General features: G+C 36.2%; 1 protein-coding gene across 1 annotated transcript in view; it reads left to right on the top strand.

The window, feature by feature from the left end:
- The first annotated feature begins 9,434 nt into the window (after positions 1 to 9,434).
- Positions 9,435 to 24,297, top strand: part of LOC118815074 (platelet glycoprotein Ib alpha chain-like) — a 19,974-nt gene continuing 5,111 nt past the window's right edge. The window contains exon 1 of the mRNA XM_036581007.1: positions 9,435 to 9,932. Within this exon, the coding sequence (XP_036436900.1) occupies positions 9,906 to 9,932 (27 nt within the window). The 5' untranslated portion in view covers positions 9,435 to 9,905. The remainder of the gene's footprint in view (positions 9,933 to 24,297) is intronic.

Genomic DNA, 24,297 nt, shown 5'->3' with positions numbered 1-24,297 from the left:
ACTTGTCAATAACGTCAATAGACGTCCAAAATCCGTTTCAAAAAGTCAGTTCATTGGTGACCTGTTAATAATGTCCATAGATGTTCAAAATCGGTTTAAAGAAGTCAGTCCATTGGTGATTTGTCAATAACGTCAATAGACGTCCAAAATCCGTTTTAAAAAGTCGGTTCATTGGTGACCTACTAATAACGTCAATGGACGTTTCACTATAAAGCAATAATAATGATAACGATCATGATAATAAGCGTACCAGTACCACTGCTTCTAGCCTACTGCTACTACTACAACTACAACTACTACTTATTATAATAGTAATAATAATAATAATAAGAAGAAGAAGAAGAAGAAGAAGAAGAAATAGAAGAAGAAAAAACAAAAAGAAAGCTGTATTCCAATCCAGAGATGTTATGTTATGTTTCTTCTCTCAAAGATACCATATGTTAAATATAGATAGTTTTGGCTTACTGTTATGTTAGATGTTGATTGCTGAAGCTTGATAATATTTCACTTGTCTTTATGGTGTTAAAGAACATGCCATATGACATCACATGGAGTGTGGTTGTCATTATTTCACATGGTGCCATCAGCTTTTCTATATTTTCTGGACTTTTTTTCAAATTTAAATGCAAGTGCTAAATGGTGTATTTACAATTGCATATCTCATAGCACTGTGCATTATTTAAGACACAATTCGAATTTGAATGCAAAATTATTTGCATTTTAATTTCAGTGTATAATAGCTGGAAATGTTTAATACAGAAAAGCAGCATTTCATTATCTTAATATGGTCTGACTCTGACATAAAAAACACCAATTTTATTGTATTTCGTCATCATGGCGCTCCAGCTCTGCCAAAATGTATTTGCAATCCTGTTTGCAACTGCATTTCCACTGTCCGCAAGGCAGTCTACATTAGTTATATTTACCTAAGCTTGTAGTCACATGCATGAATAGCTCGAGGTACATTTTCAAACTGCAAGGAGCATATTTTTACTTTGAAACGAAGTACCACAATTAATGATTATTTTACAATATTTCAAAGTAGCTAGCTTATGCAGCTAGGTAATTTGAGTAGCTAGGTAGCTGGCTTTTTTATACAGCTGCAGAAGCTACAGCTGTGTTTCTAGATGTTGGTAGGCAGGGGAAAATTGGGCAGTCATCCTAATACTTTGTTCTTTAGCTTTGGTTACACAAGTTGAAATCATTAGTGAGTTTTTATTAGACAATGAAATGTTCTATGAGAAGTTACTGAGTTAACTGTAGCTGTATCTTCTTTTGCAAACAAATATTTGTTTCAGAAGCTGGCTGGATTTGTCTGTGTGCCACAACATACTGGCAGTGGTCAAATAATGCACACAAGTTAAAAAAAGTAAGTATTATCGCAAATACAACAAAATGTAATGTGTTAACAATTTATGTACAGTTTTCCTGGTTATCATATGCCATACTCATTTTATGACTAAGAACCTATTTAAAGGAATGGTTCAGCAAAATATAAAATGTAAACAATTTTCTGCTTACCCCCGATGTAGTCTTTTAGCCAAAACATAATTGGTATCCAAATTTTGTGTCTTTAGCAATGGAGCTGTGAAGCTAACATTTCTAACAAACACTAGATGTCAATATTCATCCAAATCATTTCTGTAAATACTTCCTGAAAATATCTTTCAACCCTTTCAAACCACATCTATGTCTTCATTAAGGTTGCACAGACGTCTCAGTGTGGTTTAGAACACAGTATGACATACTGTGGGCTATAAAAGTGAACAAAATGTCATCACAAAGTAAGTGCTGTGGGTGACCTCTCTGTCTCAGGAGTAGGATTGCTTATCTCGAATAGTTTTTATGAAAATGACATATAATTACTGATCCAACATCAGTCCTGTGCAGCCTTTGTGTTGCCTGAAATGTCCGTAGTGGTGAAGTTTTGTTCATTTCTATAGTCAAAAGTAAGTCATTCTGTGTCCTACACTACACTGACAAGTCTACTGACTTTAATGGAGACCTAGATGCAGTTTGAGAGGGTTGAGAAAAGTTTTACGAGTGTATTTATGGAAAAACATCTGGGTTAATATTGTCTTCTAATGTTTGAGCAACATTACACATAATGCCAGTACTAAACTAAAGAAGCAGAATCATTAATTGTAGTCATTTCAGTCAAATTTGATATTGGAATTTGTAAGGCATTTAAAAAAAATCAGATAATAATACTGAGCTTTTCTGTGATGCTTCCTATGTTGTATAGCTGCATTCTGTACTATTTACTACCCAGTTTGTTCTTGGTTTATTCCTTTAACAAATAAACACTGACCAAAATAAGAGAGAGGCCTTTCAGTTCCCAGCAGTCTAGTATACAGTTTAGAAATCTCATGGGTCTTAGGAGAATATATAAAATTAGAGACAGTATATAAAATTAGAGACAAGCTCAAGCCTTTTGCATTTAAAAGAACATATCACGTTAGCACTCCTTCACAGTTGTTTAGAAGCCCACTGAAATAAACACTTAAAAATAACTAAAAAATAGATTTGTAATTATCAGATGACTCATTATTGGCTACATTTCAGACAGGAAAATATTATTTATATTATATGGGAACATATTTCAGATTTGAAAGGTTTAAATATATGTGAATTAAAAGCTGTCAAAGGCCTTGTGGCATTGTGATTATTAATTGATAAGTAAGATGAAATAAGTAATAAATATGATGTTAGAATGGCTGTCACCTTCCACAGATCCGTCTGTTTTTGCTAGTGGATTTTAATGCTTTGTGTGTACATTAATTGTAACAGTCTTGTTTGTATTTTATATCAGCTGCAGTTCTGAAGTGGAACAACAAAGCCACAGCTCATGAGATGGATGCTGCCTTGGCCAATCACCTCAAGCATGCCCCCTGCAGAGCTTTTAACTTTGTTTTTGTTTTTTCTTTTCTTATTTGACTTCTCAGAAACTAAAATGAACAAGATTTTGTCTTGTTAAATAATTACCTTGATTTCTTTTACATTAAAACGTTGAAAATCTTATACAGTACTGACACAGCTTATGGTTCAAAGGTGAAAATTCTTTCTGAATTGAATAGGATCTTTGTCATAGTCCTGACGAAGTTCATGGTCCAGTTTTATGTTCCACAAATGAAATTCACATTGACAGATAATGTGTTGTATATGGTTCTATATAGAAAAAATGATTCTATATAGCACCAAAAAGGTTCTACTATTGTACAGTGCATTAAGCATGAAATGGTTCTACATAGGATTTATGGTAAAGTGCTATGTTTTTTGAGAGTGTACTAGAGGAAATTAATTTTGGATTAATTTTCAATGCCTTTAAACCCAGACCCATGTCTGCTAGGTGACTCTGGTAGTATATTTCAGTTTATTTAATTATTTAACATTTTTTCCAAGGCCTTAGAACACCTTAAAATTACGTTTTTACTGTGACTTTTTTGGTCGTCTTTTTAAGTTAAGCAGTTAAGCTTGGACGTCTTTTCAACTTTCATTTTCAACCATAAGAAAACGTAAATTAAACAGCAGTTATGTACGTGATTTCAACGTTAAATCAACGGCCTTAAAATGACGTCTTTAATATGACGTTGAGGTCGTTTTTTTCAACGGCTAAGTTTAGACGTCTTTTCAACTTTCATTTTGAACCTTAATAAAGCGTAGTTTAAACGGCAGTCAGATACGTGATTTCAACGTTGTTTCACCGGCCAAATGTTTACTGGGACACTAGCTAAACCATTAACAATCATTGTAAATAAATAACTACTACATAAAGCTAGGATCCCCTGAATAGACTATTAAACGAAAGAAGCTTAATATAAAACTGGAGGGAAAACAATCACATACGCAGTTCTTTGTGCATCACCAACCACACGCCATATCTACATATAAAGGAGCGTGGATCACTGCGTTCCCTCTCTTATAATCCTATCCCGCTCTCTGAGTGCAATATTCTTGAGATGGTATACTATTGGACAGTATCTTTCTTAAACTGCCGCTCTGTAATGGTATTGAATGGAGTCCAGCAGTTTTTTTTCCGTCCCAAAAAGGCGGCGCCGTTGACGCGCCTGGCTGAACCCAACGCTGCATCTAGATATGTGTATCTTGAGGAGGCAGCAAGATGGCGTTGTGAGCGAGCAACTTATACTGAATGCTCTTTACCAAACTTGGTCTTTTGATGGTGAAAATACGAGCTTAAGCACTACATCTCGTTAAGTATCATTCTCTGTTACTAGAAATTTTAGTTCTTCTGCGGGGCTTAGATAGGCTTAATTCGTTTGTTTTTGTACCGTTATTTCGTCCTATTCCTCGCGGTAAGCGAATTATCATGTTGTTTGTAAAATGACTTGTAGTTAAACACGTTTTAAAGTATAAAATGTGTTGTTAGCAGATATTTTAATGCTCAAACACTACGTGGGCTATCTTGCTAATGCTAGCTTTGGCTCCGTTTTCAACTACTCCGAGTAACAGAAGTGAGATTTATTGCGCCATTTCTGATTTAATTACCGTACATGCAGACACATTTTGTTGTTCAGACTTCAGTGATTTTAAGGTGTATTTATGTCCCATATCCTCATCAGTCTCGCTAAGTTATGTAAATAGATTTGAAACATTTGTTGCTGAAATAAATAAACTGCATTAAGCTACACAGCACAGTAATTAGTCTGTGTTAGTATTGTTAGACTACGTATCTCAGTGCACCTAGGAAGTTGGTTTCCCTGTAGTTTTTGAGGCTGAAGTCTTACTGTTATGGTACTAATGTGACTTGTCTTTACAGTAACTTTTATTCATATTTTATAATCTTTAGAACTGAGAATACAGGGGGAACATCTTTAACCAGAGCCTGAAAAAAGTGGTTTCCCCTTGTATATTACAGCTGGAGTGGATTTAATGTACAACAATGATGCTGATAATTTGTTTTTGTACCGTTATGATGCTGATAATTTGTTTTTGTACCGTTATTTCGTCCTATTCCTCGCGGTAAGCGAATTATCATGTTGTTTGTAAAATGACTTGTAGTTAAACACGTTTTAAAGTATAAAATGTGTTGTTAGCAGATATTTTAATGCTCAAACACTACGTGGGCTATCTTGCTAATGCTAGCTTTGGCTCCGTTTTCAACTACTCCGAGTAACAGAAGTGAGATTTATTGCGCCATTTCTGATTTAATTACCGTACATGCAGACACATTTTGTTGTTCAGACTTCAGTGATTTTAAGGTGTATTTATGTCCCATATCCTCATCAGTCTCGCTAAGTTATGTAAATAGATTTGAAACATTGTTGCTGAAATAAATAAACTGCATTAAGCTACACAGCACAGTAATTAGTCTGTGTTAGTATTGTTAGACTACGTATCTCAGTGCACCTAGGAAGTTGGTTTCCCTGTAGTTTTTGAGGCTGAAGTCTTACTGTTATGGTACTAATGTGACTTGTCTTTACAGTAACTTTTATTCATATTTTATAATCTTTAGAACTGAGAATACAGGGGGAACATCTTTAACCAGAGCCTGAAAAAAGTGGTTTCCCCTTGTATATTACAGCTGGAGTGGATTTAATGTACAACAATGATGCTGATAATCTATTTCTGTGCATGATCATTTCACTCAGTAACTTTTATTCATATTTTATAATCTTTAGAACTGAGAATACAGGGGGAACATCTTTAACCAGGGCCTTAGAAAAGTGGTTTCCCCTTGTATATTACAGCTGGAGTGGATTTAATGTACAACAATGATGCTGATAATCTATATCTGTGCATAATCATTTCGCTCAGTAACTTTTATTCATATTTTATAATCTTTAGAACTGAGAATACAGGGGGAACATCTTTAACCAGAGCCTGAGAAAAGTGGTTCCCCCTTGTATATTACAGCTGGAGTGGATTTACAGTACAGCAGTGATGCTGATAATCTATTTCTGTGCACGATCATTTCACTCAGTAACTTTTATTCATATTATACCACCTTTACACTGAGAATACAGGGGGAACATCTTTAACCAGGGCCTTAGAAAAGTGGTTTCCCCTTGTATATTACAGCTGGAGTGGATTTAATGTACAGCAATGATGCTGATAATCTATATCTGTGCATGATCATTTCACTCAGTAACTTTTATTCATATTATACCTACTTTACACTGAGAATACAGATGGAACAGCATTCTCAGTGTACTAGTCGATTACAGCTATTAAAGATTTAATGCACTATTATATTAATTTGTTTTTATTTTTATTTTATTCCAACTGCTTCTTCCATTAACATTGTTTTATACAGACTAAACGGTAGAACAGATTTACCTAGTGCCCCTAAAAAAAGGAGGGATAAAAATAGGATCAGTTCAATATACCATAATGCTTTCTATGCTTTTTCTGTCCTCCCAGTAACTACAATGGGTCAAAAATTTTAAACTGTTGTTAATTAAATGAAAAAAAAGATACATTATATGTTTTACCATTTTTCTCAAATTGAATGATTACTACATGCAGGTGTACTACACTGTAATGTTTCTTGATACAGCTATGTTATCTGTTACTATGTTACCATGTTTAATGGAAGTAAACAACTGGGATTTGATCAGTGTTCCTGGTAAATGTTTTCCTTTCCCTACACTTCAACGGGGCATAAAGGTACTATGATAATCCTATCATTTCCTTATATTACAACAGGTCATAAAAGTACTGAGTAATAATTGTGTTGTTGTGTAAAGTTTGTATAATATGAATAAAAGCTACTGAGTGAAATGATCATGCACAGAAATAGATTATTAGCATCATTCTTCTACTTTAAATTCACTCCAGCTGTGATATACAAGGGGAAACCACTTTTCTCAGGCTCTGGTTAAAGATGTTCCCTCTGTATTCTCAGTGTAATGGTGGTATAATATGAATAAAAGTTACTGAGTGAAATGATCATGCACAGAAATAGATTATCAGCATCATTGCTGTACTTTAAATCCACTATATTCTCTATATTCTCAGTTCTAAAGATTATAAAATATGAATAAAAGTTACTGTAAAGACAAGTCACATTAGTACCATAACAGTAAGACTTCAGCCTCAAAAACTACAGGGAAACCAACTTCCTAGGTGCACTGAGATACGTAGTCTAACAATACTAACACAGACTAATTACTGTGCTGTGTAGCTTAATGCAGTTTATTTATTTCAGCAACAAATGTTTCAAATCTATTTACATAACTTAGCGAGACTGATGAGGATATGGGACATAAATACACCTTAAAATCACTGAAGTCTGAACAACAAAATGTGTCTGCATGTACGGTAATTAAATCAGAAATGGCGCAATAAATCTCACTTCTGTTACTCGGAGTAGTTGAAAACGGAGCCAAAGCTAGCATTAGCAAGATAGCCCACGTAGTGTTTGAGCATTAAAACATCTGCTAACAACACATTTTATACTTTAAAACGTGTTTAACTACAAGTCATTTTACAAACAACGCGATAATTCGCTTACCGCGAGGAATAGGACGAAATAACGGTACAAAAACAAACGAATTAAGCCTATCTAAGCCCCGCAGAAGAGCGTCGACTGAAGACGTCATGATTTCGACATGCGCAATGAGGGGGGAACAGGGGGAACTGAATTTACCGTAACCGGCATTGTTCAAACAACGTGCTTAGAACGCCACTGTAGCTTGGAGGTTCCGACTTTTATTCGTGTGTACGCACTGGAAACGGTGATTATTTTAGCAGGTTTATTGATATGTGCACTGTGGTAGTTTCTCTGTGTAGAAGCTTAAAGGGTTGTTTTCATTGATTCTGTAGCTGAAAGAAGTCTTGGTGGTTTGCCCTGCTTAAACAGTCAGAAAGATACAGGTAGCTATTTTCAATTGTTAAAGCTAAGCAATGCCGTTGGGGGTTTTAATGTGTTTTATATACAATGAAATGGCTTAGCATTTGTTCTAGTCCCAAATGCTACAGGCTAGCGCTTCTTACTGTGGGATATTTATTATGTTTAGTTAATTGTGGAGGCTGGTGACCTGAAGGAGAGCTTCCAAAGGGTGTCAGCAGTCACAGTTACTGATATAACCTACAAAGAGGTTATGTGTGTGCCTATTTCACACAGTGCTTGTAAGAATCACTGGGGCTAAGGCTACAAGGCTATGGGTGCTAATAGGGTTTCCAGCTTAACTTTACTGGAGGTTTAGGCTGTTGCAGCATTTATATGTGTGTATACATATTGAAACTACCTTTTGTCTCCTTTTTCCCACCTTTTTATTTTTTCTTTTATATGGCTTTTTTGGTGTTTTTCTTAATACAGTAATGACCTAAGGTTCTATTTACTTAAATTGGTACCAGTTTGGAGACTAATCTATTTTATGGGTTTTATTTTCCCTTCTGGATTTTGTTTTATTTCAAATGAAGTGTTGGTTTCCAATATTTCTTATTGTTATTAGTCATTTGTATTGTTAATGGAGGAATGTGCAATATCCTGGGGCCATTAGAGTTTACATTTTAGCCAAGTGGGCACAGTGCAGTACCTTCTTTAAATGTCAAGTTCTGATTGACAGTTGAAATCTATTTTTTATGTGGAATTGAATGTAATTTTATTTTTTTATATTGGCAAGTACTAAGTATCCCCTTATTAGGGCTTAGAACCTTTTGTTTCTTGGTCTTTTTAATTTGAACGGTGGTGTTTGGGAATCGGCAGCTCAGCTAGCTCCACCTAGTTTTATCTGTGTGATTTGGGTGTGTACCATAACTTATTCTGAAGGTTGAGGTGTGTGTATGTGTGTGTGTGTGTGTGTATATATATATATATATATATATATATATATATATATATATATATATATATATATATATATATATAATGTATGTATGTATATGTGTGTGTGTGTGTATGTATGTGTGTATGTATGTATGTATGTGTGTGTTTAGGGTGTGTATTTTCAAACTTAGGGGTGTATTGAGTGCTGTGGTTTTCTGTATATTGGGCAGTGTGCGGTTGTACCTATCCGTAGGACACCACCGGTATTTTTTTAGCTTTTGACATTTTATTAGCATAATAGGAGGCAGAAATCTTAGTGTGTATACATACATACATACATCATCTAAACCGCTTATCCTTCTGGGTCGCGGTGGGGTGCTGGAGCCTATCCCAGCTGTCATTGGGCGGAAGGCAGGATACACCCTGGACAGGTCGCCAGTCCATCGCAGGGCAGACAGACAGACAGACAGACATACACATTCACACCTAGGGGCAATTTTAGCACGTCTAATTGGCCTGACTGCATGTTTTTGGACTGTGGGAGGAAACCGGAGTACCCGGAGGAAACCCACGCAGACACGGGGAGAACAGGCAAACTCCACACAGAAAGGACCCTGGTCACCCGGCCGGGAATCGAACCCAGGCCTTTCTTGCTGTGAGGCGACAGCGCTACCCAGTGTATGTGTGTGTGTGTGTGTGTGTGTGTTTTTAAGGGGATATTTATACATGTACAAGTGACTTCTTTTATGTGACCTTTCTTTAATAAACTTATGCTATTAACACATCAATTGTGTGATCTATGTATGTTTAAGTGAACCTGTGCTGGGAAAAGTACTGTTAAACAGGGTTCTCCTGCCCTTCATAACTAGGGAGTGGCGTAGTCTGTATTTTATTTGGTGGTAGAGGCCACATGTGGTACAGTGCAAAGTTCCAGTTACACAATGCTCGGTTTCTAGACCGGTCTAAAGAAAACACTGGACTTTGCCTGTTCTGAGATCCATGACAAGGAGAAAGTCTTGGACATAGATAAGCGGGTTACCAACGAGGAAAAGAGACTGACCATGGCTGAACAATGCATCACAGAGCTTGAAGCCAATTCACAGCGATGGAATCTGAGGTTTTATGGAGTACCAGAATCAGAAAACAAAGATGTGCGTCAGGAGGCAATTAGAATATGTCAATCTGTTGCACCGGTGTTACGGTAAATTCATTCCCCCCATTTCCCCTCATTGCTCATCATGACGTCTACAGTTGATGCTGCTCTGTGGGGCTTAGATAGGCTTAACTTGTTTGTGTTTGTACCGTTATTTTGCCCTGTTCCTCGCTGTAAGTGAATTATCACATTGTTTGTAAAATGACTTGTAGTTGAACATGTTTTAAAGTATAAAATGTGTTGTTAATACCGTTACACGTTCAGGGTTGGGATAGCTACTGAAAAATTAGTAGCTCGCTACTTTGTAGCTACTTTCCCAAAATTATTAGCTAGCTACAGTTTAGCTATTTTTCCAAAAAATGTAGTGGCTACTTTTTAGCTACTTTTTGAAAAGTAGTGCACTACTTTTTAGCCCCTTTAGGTGCAATTTAAGTGCAATTGTCAGAATGTTTGTGTATCTCCACCTGATACACCAAACAAGCCCAATTGAAAGTGTGAACAAGACACTGCATTTAATCATGTGCCAGAAAGAATCATACAGTTGAAAATGTGGCAAATATACAAAAACATCACCAAAAAGTGAGTGTAAGTGTAACCAACAATTAAACTTACACAACCAAAAGTGTGATATCCAACAAAAATTTAGACTAAGTAAAGGCAAAGTCAATCATTCCAGGTTTTTCCTAACAAAAATCAACAAAAAAGTATACAAACCAAACAGTTATTACAGTCCTTAGGGGCCTACATACAGTTGTTAGGGGCATTTTCAACAATGACAGTAAGATGATGCCTGAAACACACTCAAAAAAAGTTGGGACTGGGGCAAACGAGTGAAAAGATTATAGAATATTCAAGTTACTCCATTTTGAAACATTCCACAATAAGCTGGTGAATTGGTAACAGGTGAGGGTATCATGATTGGATATAAAAGAAGCATCCACCAAAGGCTCAGTCTTATCAAGCAAAGAGAGGATTTTTGTGAGAGAATTGTCAAACAGTTCAAAAAGAACATTGCTCACCCCAAGACTGCAAAGAATTTAGTGTCTTTCATAATTTACTGTACATAATATTTTGAAAAGATTCAGGAAATCAGGAGATATCTCAATCCATGTAGGGCAAGGCCAGAAACCACTGCTGAATGTGTGTGACCTTCAAGGCCTCAGACGGCACTGCATGGGAAGGGAGGGAGTACTTTGGAAAATCGTTGTGACAACACAGTCTGCAACTACATCAAGAAATGCAACTTTAAAACTCTATTGTAAAGAAGAAAGCTGTACATCAATTCTATGAAGAAACATTGGTGAGTTCTCTGGCCCAAGCTCATCTCAGATGGTCTGAAAGACAATGAAAATGTGTGCTGTTGTCAGATGAGTCCATGTTTCAGCTTGTTTTGGGGAAAAATAGATGTCGAGTTCTCAATACAAAAGATGAAAGGAACCATCCAGACTTTTGTCAGTGAAAGGTGCAAGCGGCAACATCTGTCATGGTATGGGGGCATCACAGTGCCCATGGCATGGGTGACCTGCATATGTGTGAAAGTACCGCTGACATATTTATTGGGATTTTAAAGAGACATATGCTGCCATCAAGATAATGTCTATTCCCCGGCAGTCCATGACTATTTCACCAAGACAATGCCAGGCCTCATTCTGCATGTGCTACAACAGCGTGACTTCGTAGCACAGAGTGCATGTGCTTTACAGGCCTGCCTGCAGTCCAGATCTGTCTCCTTATTGAAAATATATGGCACATCATGAAGAGGAGAATCAGACAACAACCACAGACTGTTGAGCCAGAACTCAATAAGTTCTAAGCATGAATGGGCAAAAATTCAATTTACAAAACTGTAACAATTAGTATATTCATGTGCCAAACAATTAAAAAGTGTTATTAAAAGGAAAGACAATGTAACAGAGTGGTAAACATGCCTCCGTCCCAACTTTTTTTGAGTGTGTTGCAGGCAATTCTAAATGTATTTTAAATAAGTTGGTCAGTGAAAACACTGGAAAACTTTTCTTTATATATTTCAGTTAATATATATTCAAAAGAATTAACAAATTACAGATTTCTGTTATTTATTGTATTTTACAAAGTGTCCCAACTTTTGTGGAAATGGGGTTTGTATTTTATGGATTGGGAATTATATGCAATGCTTGCATCAAATATCTCATAGTCACTGTTCATTATTTCTGTGCACTTTTGTTTTCTTCAGTCTCTATTCACTCACCCTTATCTGTCACTACATAAACGTTTTAATATCAGCTCTGTGAAAAATGACAGTCATCTTAGGAGGCATCCGTAAGGAAGACAGTTCCATAACTCCAGGCTTTGGACACTGGGATCTCTCAATGATCTTGTTAGCTACCATTAAAGCAGTGGCCACTGCTTCATCTGTGAAAAAACAAAATCAAACATTTATCAGTTTTAGCCTGTAACCTGATGCATCCTCTTCCCTTATTAAGCAATTCAGCATGCAGACTGACTTTGGATGACTGATTTGCCACTCTGCTCTGTCATTGTAACTCTGGTTTGTTGTCTGATAGGCATAATAAGCAGCAATTTGATGATATAGCCTTTTTGACAAATTTCTCAAAAATAAAAAACTAATCTTGAAGCATAGTATGTGCAAACTGCAGCTCGGGCTGAACGATTTGTGGAAAATATCTAATTGTGATTTTTGCAACATCAATTTAAATGCAGCTATCTTATATCACTTAATTTGGCCAAGATGACCAGAATATCCACTTTTTCTGGCTTGAGGCGCTTGCACACTGAATGAGCAAGACCACTATTTAGTGGTTATCACATATACAGCACATGTATTTGGTCAAACTCATCTACAGGCAGTTCACAAGCTCTGTATGATTTGTTAATTACTTCATTTAAACCATGTTAATATATATCTCCTATAATAAATATTGTAGCTCTTGCGATTTCAATATAAAAGCTTTAAAAGTTAATCTTTCAGGCCTAGCTGTAGCACAAACAGTAACATTCCAGCCTTCATACTGCATTATTATTTCATTTTCTAAATGTTATGTGAACGTAACCACAAAACATACCTTGGTCACATCCCTTCGCTTTAGGAATCTTCTGAAGACATGTGGGAACACAGCAAAATGTGTTCATGATGCAGTACTGAACTGAGGTTTTCTAACATATAAAGGACAGAAGTGACCAAAAAAAAAAAACCAACAGAAAAAACAAAACAAGTTAAAATTGTAATTGCTATTTAAGTAGAGTTCCCACACATTTTCACTGGGTTTTCATTACTACCCTAGTCAGGTTGATAACAATAATTACATGTAGCTCTTTGAACTTCTATCAAAAGCTAATATCTTTCACATTTACTGTTACTTTAGTGTACTTAGCACATTAAATAAGCTCAGTAACACAATGACCACTACAAACTAAGTAACGTTTGATATTGTTTGCCTAAACTGAACTTAACGGATGCACTTACCTAAACTCGTTAAAGGTGTAACCAGGGTTGCCAGGTCCAGCAAAACTCTCCAGCCCAATGTGTATTTAAAACCTTCACACCAGAAGCTGAAAATGCCTCAAAATTTGAAGTATTTGACTGCAAAAGAAATTGTAAATTGCATACAATACTATGCATAATTCTCAATATGTATTATACGTAAATATATTAATCTGGGGAGTACATTTTGTTATTATTAAAAAAACATTAAATACAAACACACAAAAAAACAGTAATTTTTATCATCTAATACCACCCAATACCTAGGTTGAATCTCACATGGCTCCCTACTCCCTACATAATGCACAACATAGGCCTTAACCTATAGCTCTTGCACTCAAACACTGCATACTGTGTCTAACAAAGAGATACTGGTGATTCAACCACGTGTACACAATTCACTACAGGACCTTCAGAGCACTAAGAAGCCTAAATTCCATAATTGACATAGTGCACTATATAGACAGGAGGCAGCCATCAGAGATTCAGCACCAGCTTATCTAATCAATCCTTCATGCACAGTACTTTATTTAAGGTACTTTACTGCAGTCATTATTTCACAAAACACTAAATATTATATCTTGTCCAAATACTCCCGATAGACATCAGTAAACTTTTAAATTTCTCTGTTTGCATTTACTTTTATAGCTAACGTTTACTGCGTATCTCTCTCTCTCTCTCTCTCTCTCAGCTATACTGTACTGTACCTGCCTGTGTGTCCTCAAGTTTACGGCTATTCAAACACTCATACAGCGATTCCTCGGCCGCGGTTCATTTTGAAAGGAGCCCAAAACACCGCCGCACCACACGACTTTCAAAACGTCACTCGTGACTACATTTTCAAACAAGCCCGATTTGGCGGGAAAACCACGAACCTCTCTCTGCCTGCGCTCTCTGTCCTCAGGTTTATAGCTATTCAAACACTCCTAGGCCATTCATTTTCTGTCTGTAATCAGTCGATTTGGCCGCTACTGCCGTTTTCAAACAAGCCCAATTTGGTGACGCAACAGCGATCCCTGGCAACTCTGGGGTTAACTCTTCAGCTGTGGTATTGTTTTGAAAACATTAAATCCGTACACTTAGTCAACTTAGCTTAACCTGCTATTAGCTTGCACTAAATCACTTAGCTTACTACTATTAGCTTACTGCTACTAAGACTGCTATCCATAATAAAGTAACTAAATGCAAAGTAAGCCGTTTTCTCTCCCAGCAAAGCAGCAGGTATTTGAGAAAATAAAATCAAGACATTACCTCGGTGCTAAACATGGTGTGATCAGGGTCTTCGGGGCAGCCAAGCTTGTATCTTCCGATATGATGCTGTGTGAACGCTCTCCTGGAGCAGCTGGCGCTCAGATTCAAACGAGGGACTCTCAACATTCATTGGCTGAACAGATCATAACCACGATTTTGTCCAATGAGCACACACAACTAAACATATTTTTTGTGGTTTCAAAACTTCAATTCTACCAAATATAAGACAGTAATATAGCTTTGAGTTAATATTACAATTTACTGCCTATTTTAAATAGAAGTGTAATGAATTACCGAATGGTTTGACAATTGTTTGAACTCATTCAAAATATCCTTTATTGTAGATTGTTTTGGTCTGATGTTGTATGCCAGTTGATAATATGGAAGTAAATTAATTTACCATACATTTGCTGTTATACAACAACAAATTACTGTTACGTTACAATAGGTAATGGAGTTGTCATATTTTTATTACCCTTTATTGAAAGTAATTTTATAGGACAGTTCTGTAAATTAATTTCCATTAGGTTTTCTAATGTGTTTATTACTATTAATTTACAGCAAACATTTGTAAAACAAACAAAAAAAAAAACAATGTTCTGTATTTTTAAATAACCGCAAACAGGGCAAGAAAAATGTAAAACAACTTTATTGGTCTGTATTTGTACACTGATAACAGTGTTTTTACAATGATAACTACTAAATTAGCACTTCTAATTTAAAATAACAGACTTTGACTGTATTTTTACAGCAGATTTATTGAAAAAGGTGATTGCCCTGTATTTTACAGATATATTCTCTTATCCTGAAAAAGACAGAAAAAAATATGTATTTATTTACAGTCAATGTCTGTATATATATATATATATATATATATATATATATATATATTATATTTTGCGTGTGTGTTGCGGCTCCACAGCAGAACTAGATTTTTAGGTAAAATAACATAATCCTCCATTGCTGTAAAATAAAGCTCTGCTGATCGTTTATAACACACAGTTCTAACATAGTTTTAACACTAAATGATCTTAAACGCTAATTCTGCTAATTCACCAACCTTTATCGCTGAAGAATGATGCGCAGACACAGCAACGCAGACAGCCTCGCCTCGCTAGTAGCTAACAAAACGACAAAGAAAAAGATGTAAGATGAACATCGATAATTTGGAGACAAATGGATTTATTTGCATTTAAAAGCTCTCCAGCTGCTTTCCTGATATGTTTAATCTGCAACTGTCAAACAGTAAGTCGCGAAGCTGAAGTCAGCTTCTCTTTCGCCAGCTTCTCGCTTGAATTGTGCGGTTACACCTTAAATGTCGCAGCAGTACATTCTGTCACCTCAGGTACCATTTAAGGTGGAACGGAAAAATTCACAGAAGCTGGTGAATGAGAAAGAATGATGAGAAGTCGAACGTTGAGAGACGTTTTATAAGAAACTCTTTCGCGAAAAATTTTCCTGACTGAGATGTGAGAAAAGCAGCTAGACCTAAAGGTTAAAGCAGAACAAAGTAAGTCTGTGTTTTCATTTATATTATATTTTTAGTCTGTACTAGTACATTAGCACATACTGAGACATATTTACAGCCATGATGGTAAAACAGACATTTAATCTTGTGGCTCCCCAGGTGGTTTCATTTTTACTGAAAGGGCAAAATGGCTCTTCTTAACATTTGGGTTGCCGACCCCTGAGCGTTGGACCAGCGCGTGACCGCTTGCTCGAACTCTCTACGGCTCAGTCAAGATTGCACAATCGGCACTAGCCCAGTCAACGACCGAATTCTATGGTTTACATTTTGCGCGGATTGCCTGAAGACTGTAGCAAAATTGTAGAGTAGTTAGCTACAAAAAAGAACGCACTACTTAGCTACTCCCCTCTCTGGGTACAGATGGTCTCACCTCAGTTTTACAAGGCATTTACAGAAAAATTAGCACCCTTCCTCCTAAGTCTTCTCAGAAAGTATTGAAAATGAGACCCTCTCTCCTACTTTGACCCAAGGTCTTATAACCTTAATTCCTAAACCTCAAGACCACTTATTAATTGAAAACTGGTGACCAATTTGTCTTTTAAATAATGACTATAAAGTTTTCGCTTTGATATTTTCAGAAAGTATTAAAGCTGCTTTAGATCACGTCATTGATGAGGCTTAGTCAGGTTTTTTAAAGAAATATAAGACTCATATCTTTGCCCCACTGATAGCCTCATTCTTTTCCTGGATTTCCACAAAGCTTTTGACACAATTGAGCACAGTTTTATTTTTTGTTCACTGAAGAAATTTGGATTTGGTGAATTTTTTCTGTAGAGCTGTTAAAACCATGCATAAAAATGAAAATTGTTCAATTAAATTAAATTACGGGACTTTTGGACTCAGCTTCTTAATGCCCATGTTAAAACAAATACCTTAAAAGGGATCTCAATTGGTAATAGGGAAATTATCATCAGTCAGTTAGCAGATGACACCACCCTATTCCTAAAAGATACTCAAGTACCTGTAGCAGTAGAGATCATACAGGAATTTTCCAAAGTCTCTGGACTTTTTTAAAACCTCAATAAATGTGAACTTCTTGCAACTAAAGACAACTCTTATATGTAACACACCTATGAAAAAAGTGGTAACTTAAAATCACGTAAGACAGACATTCTAGATGTGCTCTAAATTTTAACTCTATCATAGATAAAACTAAAAAAGGCTAAATCTTTGGCTGCAGAGGGATCTATCAATAAAAGAAAAAAATTCTTTTAACTAAAGTGGAAGGTCTTTCCAGACTAATTTATGTTGCCACTCCACTACATGTTAACAACCAGTTCTCTAAAATAATTGATAGCATGCTTTTCAATTTTTCTGGAAAAACAAAATTCACTATATCAAAAAATCTGTTATCATGAACACGTATGAGTCTGGAGGACTAAATTTTCTTGATTTTACCACCCTTAACAGCACTTTTAAAGTCAATTGGATTAAACAGTTCTTAAATAACCCTTTGTCTATTTGGAATTTCGTACCTCATTATATATTTTTTTTCCAAACTTTTATTTTTCATTTCATTTTACTTTGTTATTATAAGATTTGAAAAAAATCCCCTTAAAATAATTATAAAATAACTTCCATCAGCAGGTTTTATTGGCTTGGTCCCTCATATATAAACAATTTTTTGCTACATACATACTTTATTTTGAATAATAAATGAATTTTATATAAAAATCAATCAATTTGCACAAAATGGTTTGAACATGATATTTTGTTGGTTAGAGATTTATTTAATAAAAGAGGATTATTGCTTAGTTATACAGAATTTTTATCCAAGTATAAGATATATAATTCCTAAAGAATATGCAGTGGTTATGGATGCAATTTCTTCTGGTATTATAATGCTCTTTAAAGAAGCAATTAAAAAGGGGCCCACACACCAGCCAGTTCTAAATCCCAAAAATATTTTTATTGGTCAGATATGTTTCTCTTCTACTTCCAAAAAGACGTCACTTCTATTCCTTATGCGATTACATATTGGAATTCTCTTGTAAAAAATCCTGACTGGAAATATATTTGGACTTTACCTTCTAAATACCTGTTAACCAATAAAATAAAGGAAGTCTCTTACAAAATTATACATAGATGCTATTCAGTTAAACAATTTCTTGGTAAATTTAAAAAGGATATCAATGTCAACTTCTTTCTGTTCTCTCTAATCTCTCTTTGGTTAATGTGTTGTTTGTGTCATGACTGGACAGAAATCAGACACTCGCAGATTAAGATGAGCGTTTTTAATAAAGGGCTTAGGCACGAAGGGGTAGTGAAAAACAGTCCAGGTCAGCAACAGCAAAAAACAGAAGTAGCAGAGGGGCATACCAAGAGACGTAGCCGAATAAAGAAGCAAAATCCAAAACCGGCAAAACAGAGTACAAAAGGGAGAGGCAAAAACTCGGAGTAACAAACAAGCAAAGGTCAGAACGCAAGAAATCAAACAGACAATGAACGCTTCGTAATGCTAGATGGCTAGACAAAACTCGGCAGAGAACTGAACAACATGTGCGTCTAAATAGGTTGGGACACAGGTGCAAACAATCAGTATTCGGGTGATTGGGAACGTGGGTAAGTCACATGACTCTGGTTAGGAGTCACGTGGGAGTCAGAGGCATCATGGGAGTTGGAGTTCTGTTCGGCTTGGGAGCCGAAGGGAAGCGTGACAGTTTGGCTTCAGTCATTCTAAAAAATAAAGTTAAAGAATACGAAATTATTAATTTGATCATTCTTTTGGCAAAATTTCATATTCGTAAGTGTAAATTTATGCATTCCAGATTTTCTCAAATTTGAAACAGAAGTGAAACAATAGTCAAATCAAGTCAAATCAGTTTATTTATATAGCGCTTTTTACAACAGGTGTTGTCACAAAGCAGCTTTACAGAAAAATCCAGGTCCAAGCCCCCATGAGTAAGCCAGTGGTGACAGTGGCAAGGAAAAACTCCTTAAGTGCAAGAGGAAGAAACCTTGAGAGGAAACAAGACTCAAAAAGGGAACCCATCCTCCTCTGGTCAACACCGGATAGCAAACAGCATTAGTATTGTACTACAAAACAGGGAAAACAGGCGGAGCAATGGTTAATTAGATTAGTTTTAGTTTATCATCAGGAGGGTCAGTTCAGTCCTGAGTGAACGCGTGAGAGCAGCGGGACGACAGCACCAACACTGCCAGTTAACCATAATACTCTATGTCCATGAACCCCAAGATCTGCGCATTTTATCTAACAGGGAAAACTAATTACCAAAGCCTTGACTAAACAAGTAAGTTGTTAGCCTAGACTTAAAGACAGAGGCTGTGTCTGAGACTCGAACACTGACTGGAAGATTATTCCAAAGTTGGGGGGCTTTGTATGAGAAGGCTCCACCCCCTGATGTAACTTTATTAATTCTAGGTACTAATAGTAAGCGTAATTAAGTGATCTAAGTAGGCGCGATGGTTCATAGTATGAGAGAAGTTCACTCAGGTACTGAGCGGTGAGTCCGTTTAGAGCTTTATATGTCAGTAAAAGAATTTTGTAATCAATGCGAAATTTAACTGGCAACCAGTGTAGGTTTGATAAAACTGGACTGATATGGTCAAACTTTCTGGTTCTTGTGAGGACTCTGGCTGCAGCATTCTGGACTAACTGAAACTTGTTAAGGCTTTAGCTGGAACATCCAGACAGCAGGGCATTATAGTAATCTAGCCTTGAGGTAATAAATGCATGAACTAGCTTTTCTGCATCCTGTAGAGAAAACACATTTCTTAATTTAGTAATATTGCGGAGGTGCACGAAGGCTATTCTAGTAATATTCGTTACATGTGCATCAAAGGACAGATCGGGATATCATGACACCAAGATTTTTTTTTACAGATGAGCCTGACGCAACTGAGAAACTATTAAGTTTAAGTGTTACATTAGACAGTTTGTTTCTAGCAGCTTTTGGACCAAGAAGCAGAACCTCTGTTTTATCTGAGTTAAGTAGAAGAAAGTAACTCGACATCCAGTCTTTTATGTCTTTTATAGTCCTTGATCTTGCCGAGTTGAATTTTATCATCTAGTTTGCTTGATCTATATAACTGTGTGTCATTGGCATAGCAGTGGAAATTGATGCCATGTTTACTGATAATGGTGCCCAGAGGTAGCATATATAATGTGAATAATATAGGCCTTAAAACAGAGCCTTGTGGAACACCATACTTAACTTTTGTGAGGACAGATGATTCACCATTTACATTAACAAATTGATAGTGATCAGTGAGGTAGGTTCTGAACCAGGAAAGAGCTATTCCTGTTACCCCTACAAGGTTTTCTAGTCTATCTGGTAGTATAGAGTGGTCTATCATGTCAAATGCCGCACTAAGATCAAGGAGGACTAATAAAGACACATTTCCTTGGACAGAGAATAATAAAAAATTGTTTACAATTTTCACTAGTGCTGTCTCTGTACTATTATATGGCCTAAAACCAGACTGAACTTTTTCATGTATATGGTTCCTATGCAAATAGGAACTTAATTGTTTTGCCACAACTTTTTCCAAAATCTTTGATATAAAGGGGAGATTCGAGATACGTCTATAATTTGATAGTTTGCAGGGATCAAGGTTAGCTTTCTTAATCAGAGGTCTAATTACTGCTAGTTTAAGAGTTTTTGGGATATAGCCAAAGCTAAGAGAGGAGTTTATTATTGACAGAATAGGCTTGGTTATTTCTGGCAAAATTTCTTTAAGTAAATCTGTAGGAATCGGATCTAACATACAAGTAGAAGATTTTCTGGAGGAAACAACTTTAACTAATTCATTTTGTTGAAGTAAGGTAAACGATTCCAGCCTCTGCAGTAGTTACAATATTCTCAAGATCTAGACTGGCATTATAAGGCAGCAAGTTTGTTTAATTGTGCATTCTGAATTTTCTGCCTATTTTTTTCAATTTTATCACTAAAGAAATTCATAAAATCATTGCTGCTATAGGCTAATGGCATCTGGAGTTCAGTAACTGTTTGGTTCTTAGTTAATTTAAAAATTGTGCTAAATAATAATCTAGGATTATTCTTATTGTTTTCTATGAGAGAGGAGAGATAGGCTGAACGCGCTGCAGTAAATGTTCTTCTATATTCTATAAGGCTTTCCCTCCGAGCGAACTGGAATACTTCTAGTTTAGTCAGGCACCATTTTCGCTCTAGTTGTCTGACAGTCTGTTTTAAAGCTTGAGTATGATCATTATACCATGTGGCAAACTTTTTCTGCCTTATTATTTTACTTTTTAATGGAGCCACATTATCTAGAGTAGATCAAAAAATATCCTTTAAGCACTTGGTCATAATATCTAATTTGGTAGGATTAGATGGACAGCTGACAGAAGCTGATAATTGTGGAAGGTTTCTGATAACGCTACCAGCTGTGGAGGAAGTTATAGTCCACTTAACATGATAGCATGGTGATGAATGTACATTACCACTAAAGCGAATTTCATATGAAATTAGGTAATGATCTGAGACTGCTGTGCTCTGGGGGAGAATGGCTACGTTATCTATGTTTACACCAAAGGTCAGAATTAAGTCTAAAGTGTGGCTGCAATAATGAGTGGGCCCCTTTATATTTTGAGTGAAACCTACAGAGTCTAAGATAGATATAAATGCCTTACTGCATCTTGAGGTTTGTCAAAGTGGATATTAAAATATCCGACAATTATTACTTTATTTGAAAACGTTATTAAACTTGATAGAAAGTCTGAGAACAAATATAGTTAATTCATTAATAATAAAAAGAAAAAAAAGCTTAGACACTGAAGCACAAAAAATACATATGTATATCTATGCTTCCCACGAGCTGCGTGAGCTGAGAGATGGCATGATGACGACAGAGTTTAATCCTCATTGGCTATAAGCTCCACTGACACCTATGACGTTTGTTTTCTTTCTAAAATGTAAATCTCCGCTATAACTCTTATATTTATATTTATTTATTTTATCTTAATATATTTTTAGAACTTCTAATGGTCCTTGTCTCATTTTATTTTTATGAAGTCCTCTGAATTGCTTTTATGATTTATAACTTAACTGTTTTTAAAATCACTACATTGCTATTGCACTTTGAATTACTTTTCTTTCTACTCTGTAAACTTTGTAAATAAATAAATAAGTAAAAAAATCCCTGGCTGCTGAGTTTTAGATGTATTGAAGATGATTGATTAGTTTAGCTGAAAGGCCATAGAAAAGTGAGTTACAGTAATCAATGCAAGAAAAGATGAAAGCATTAATCAACATTTTAGCATCATTATCACTCAGCATAGGGCATAAGCATGCAAAGTTACACAGAAGATAAAAAGCAGTTTTGGTAACTAGCTTAATGCGAGACTGAAAAGTGAGAGATGAATCAAGAAGACAGCCAAAGTTCTTAACAAATTGTGCTGGCTTGATAGCGACACCATCAATGTCGACTGAAAAGTTCAACACTCAGGAAAGTGAGGTTTTAGCTCCAACTAATAGAACCTCAGTTTATCAGTGTCTAGTTTCAGGTAATTGTTTTTCAACCAGAGTTTTAAATATGTGACACAAGAACTTAAAGCCTAGGTGGAGGCAGAGAGGGAAGTAGTGCTGATATAAATTTGAATGTCATCAGCATAGCAGTGAAAGTTAAAACTGTGGTTGCGCATGATCTGACGAGTGGGGAGATGTAAATGATAATGAGGAGAGGTCCAAGGATAGATCCTTGGGGTACACCTCGATCTACAGGAGCAATACCAGATTTATGGGAGCCCTTAGAAATGTATTGATGCCTATCAGCAAGGTATGACTGTAACCATTGAAGGGCAGGGCCAGTAATGCCAACAGACGACAGTCTAGATATAAGAAGATGATGGTTAACAGTATCAAAAGCTGCTGTTAAGTCTTAAAGAACCAGAATGTTCATCTGTAGAGAGCAGCAAGTCATTTACAACTTTTACAAGGGCAGACTCAGTACTGTGTAGGGTGTGAAGGCCAGACTGAAAAGGCTCATATAGGTTATTGGAGGATAGAAAGTCATGCAGCTGAGAGGCTACAACTCTTTCCATGACTTTAGCTAAGAAAGGAAGATTGGAGATTGGTCTGTAGTTAACCAGTGAGGATGTGTCCAACCCAGGATTCTTTAGGATAGGAGTGACAGCAGCTATTTTGAGAGATGGAGGAACAGTGCCTAATGAAAAGCATAGATTAATCAAATGAGCTATAAGAGGTGAAATAACAGAGGAAGCAGACTTAAGAGTAGCCGTAGGAGCAGGATCTAGTTGAGATGTACAGAAAGAGGATTTGGAAATAATCCCAGACATAGTGGAAGAGTTCACAGGGAAGAAAACAGAGAGACAGTTATCTGGTGAGAGTGAGACAGAGGCCTGAGAAAGAGAATTGCGGGTTGCTACAGGGAAATGCAGATAGATCTTATTGATTTTATTCATAAAATAATCCAAAAAATGCTTTACACTGGGCAGAGGAGTTCAAGGTGGGTAGTGAAGGAGGTTGAAGAAGTTTATAATATGAAAGAGAATTTTAGGCCTGTGACTGCCAGAGTTTATAAGATCAGAATAGAAAGAGGAACAGGCAGTGTTTAACGCAACTTTATGTATGGAAATCTGCTCAGTAAAAAGTGTGAAATGATCTGAAAGACCTGTTTTCTTATAAAGGCGCTCTAAACGTCTGACTTCCTCTTTCATGATTCTAAGCTCGGGAGTGAACCATGGTGAAGTACACATCTAGTCTTGAGAGGGGCAAGAGTATTGAGTATTTCAGAGACAGTGCTATTGTAGTATGTGACAAAATCTTCAGGAGAGGACAGCTGAGTAAGATCAGAAAGAGCAGAGGTCTGGAGAAGATTAGAGAAGGTATTAGTAGGAATAGGGGTAAGATTACGAAAAGCAACAGTAGATTTCTTGTCGGATTTAGGAGGGGGTAAACCAAGACCACACTCAATAAACTTATGGTCAGAGTAATAATGCGTTGTTTAAAGGAAGATTGTGTTAAGAGATTCATCTTCAATGCCTGAATAATTGCTTTGTCTGTGCCTGAAGAAGCACAGACTTCTACACAATTGTACAAATTAACCCATTATTTATTAGTGACTCATTTTGGGCACATCCTTCATTGGTGTGCTTACTGAAGTATACTATTACACAATACATCCATAAAATAACATATTGCATGTTATGT

Source organism: Colossoma macropomum, unplaced genomic scaffold (genome assembly GCF_904425465.1).
Source record: "Colossoma macropomum unplaced genomic scaffold, Colossoma_macropomum, whole genome shotgun sequence".
In the NCBI taxonomy this organism is placed as follows: domain Eukaryota; kingdom Metazoa; phylum Chordata; class Actinopteri; order Characiformes; family Serrasalmidae; genus Colossoma; species Colossoma macropomum.
This window is presented reverse-complemented; position numbering and strand designations above follow the sequence as displayed.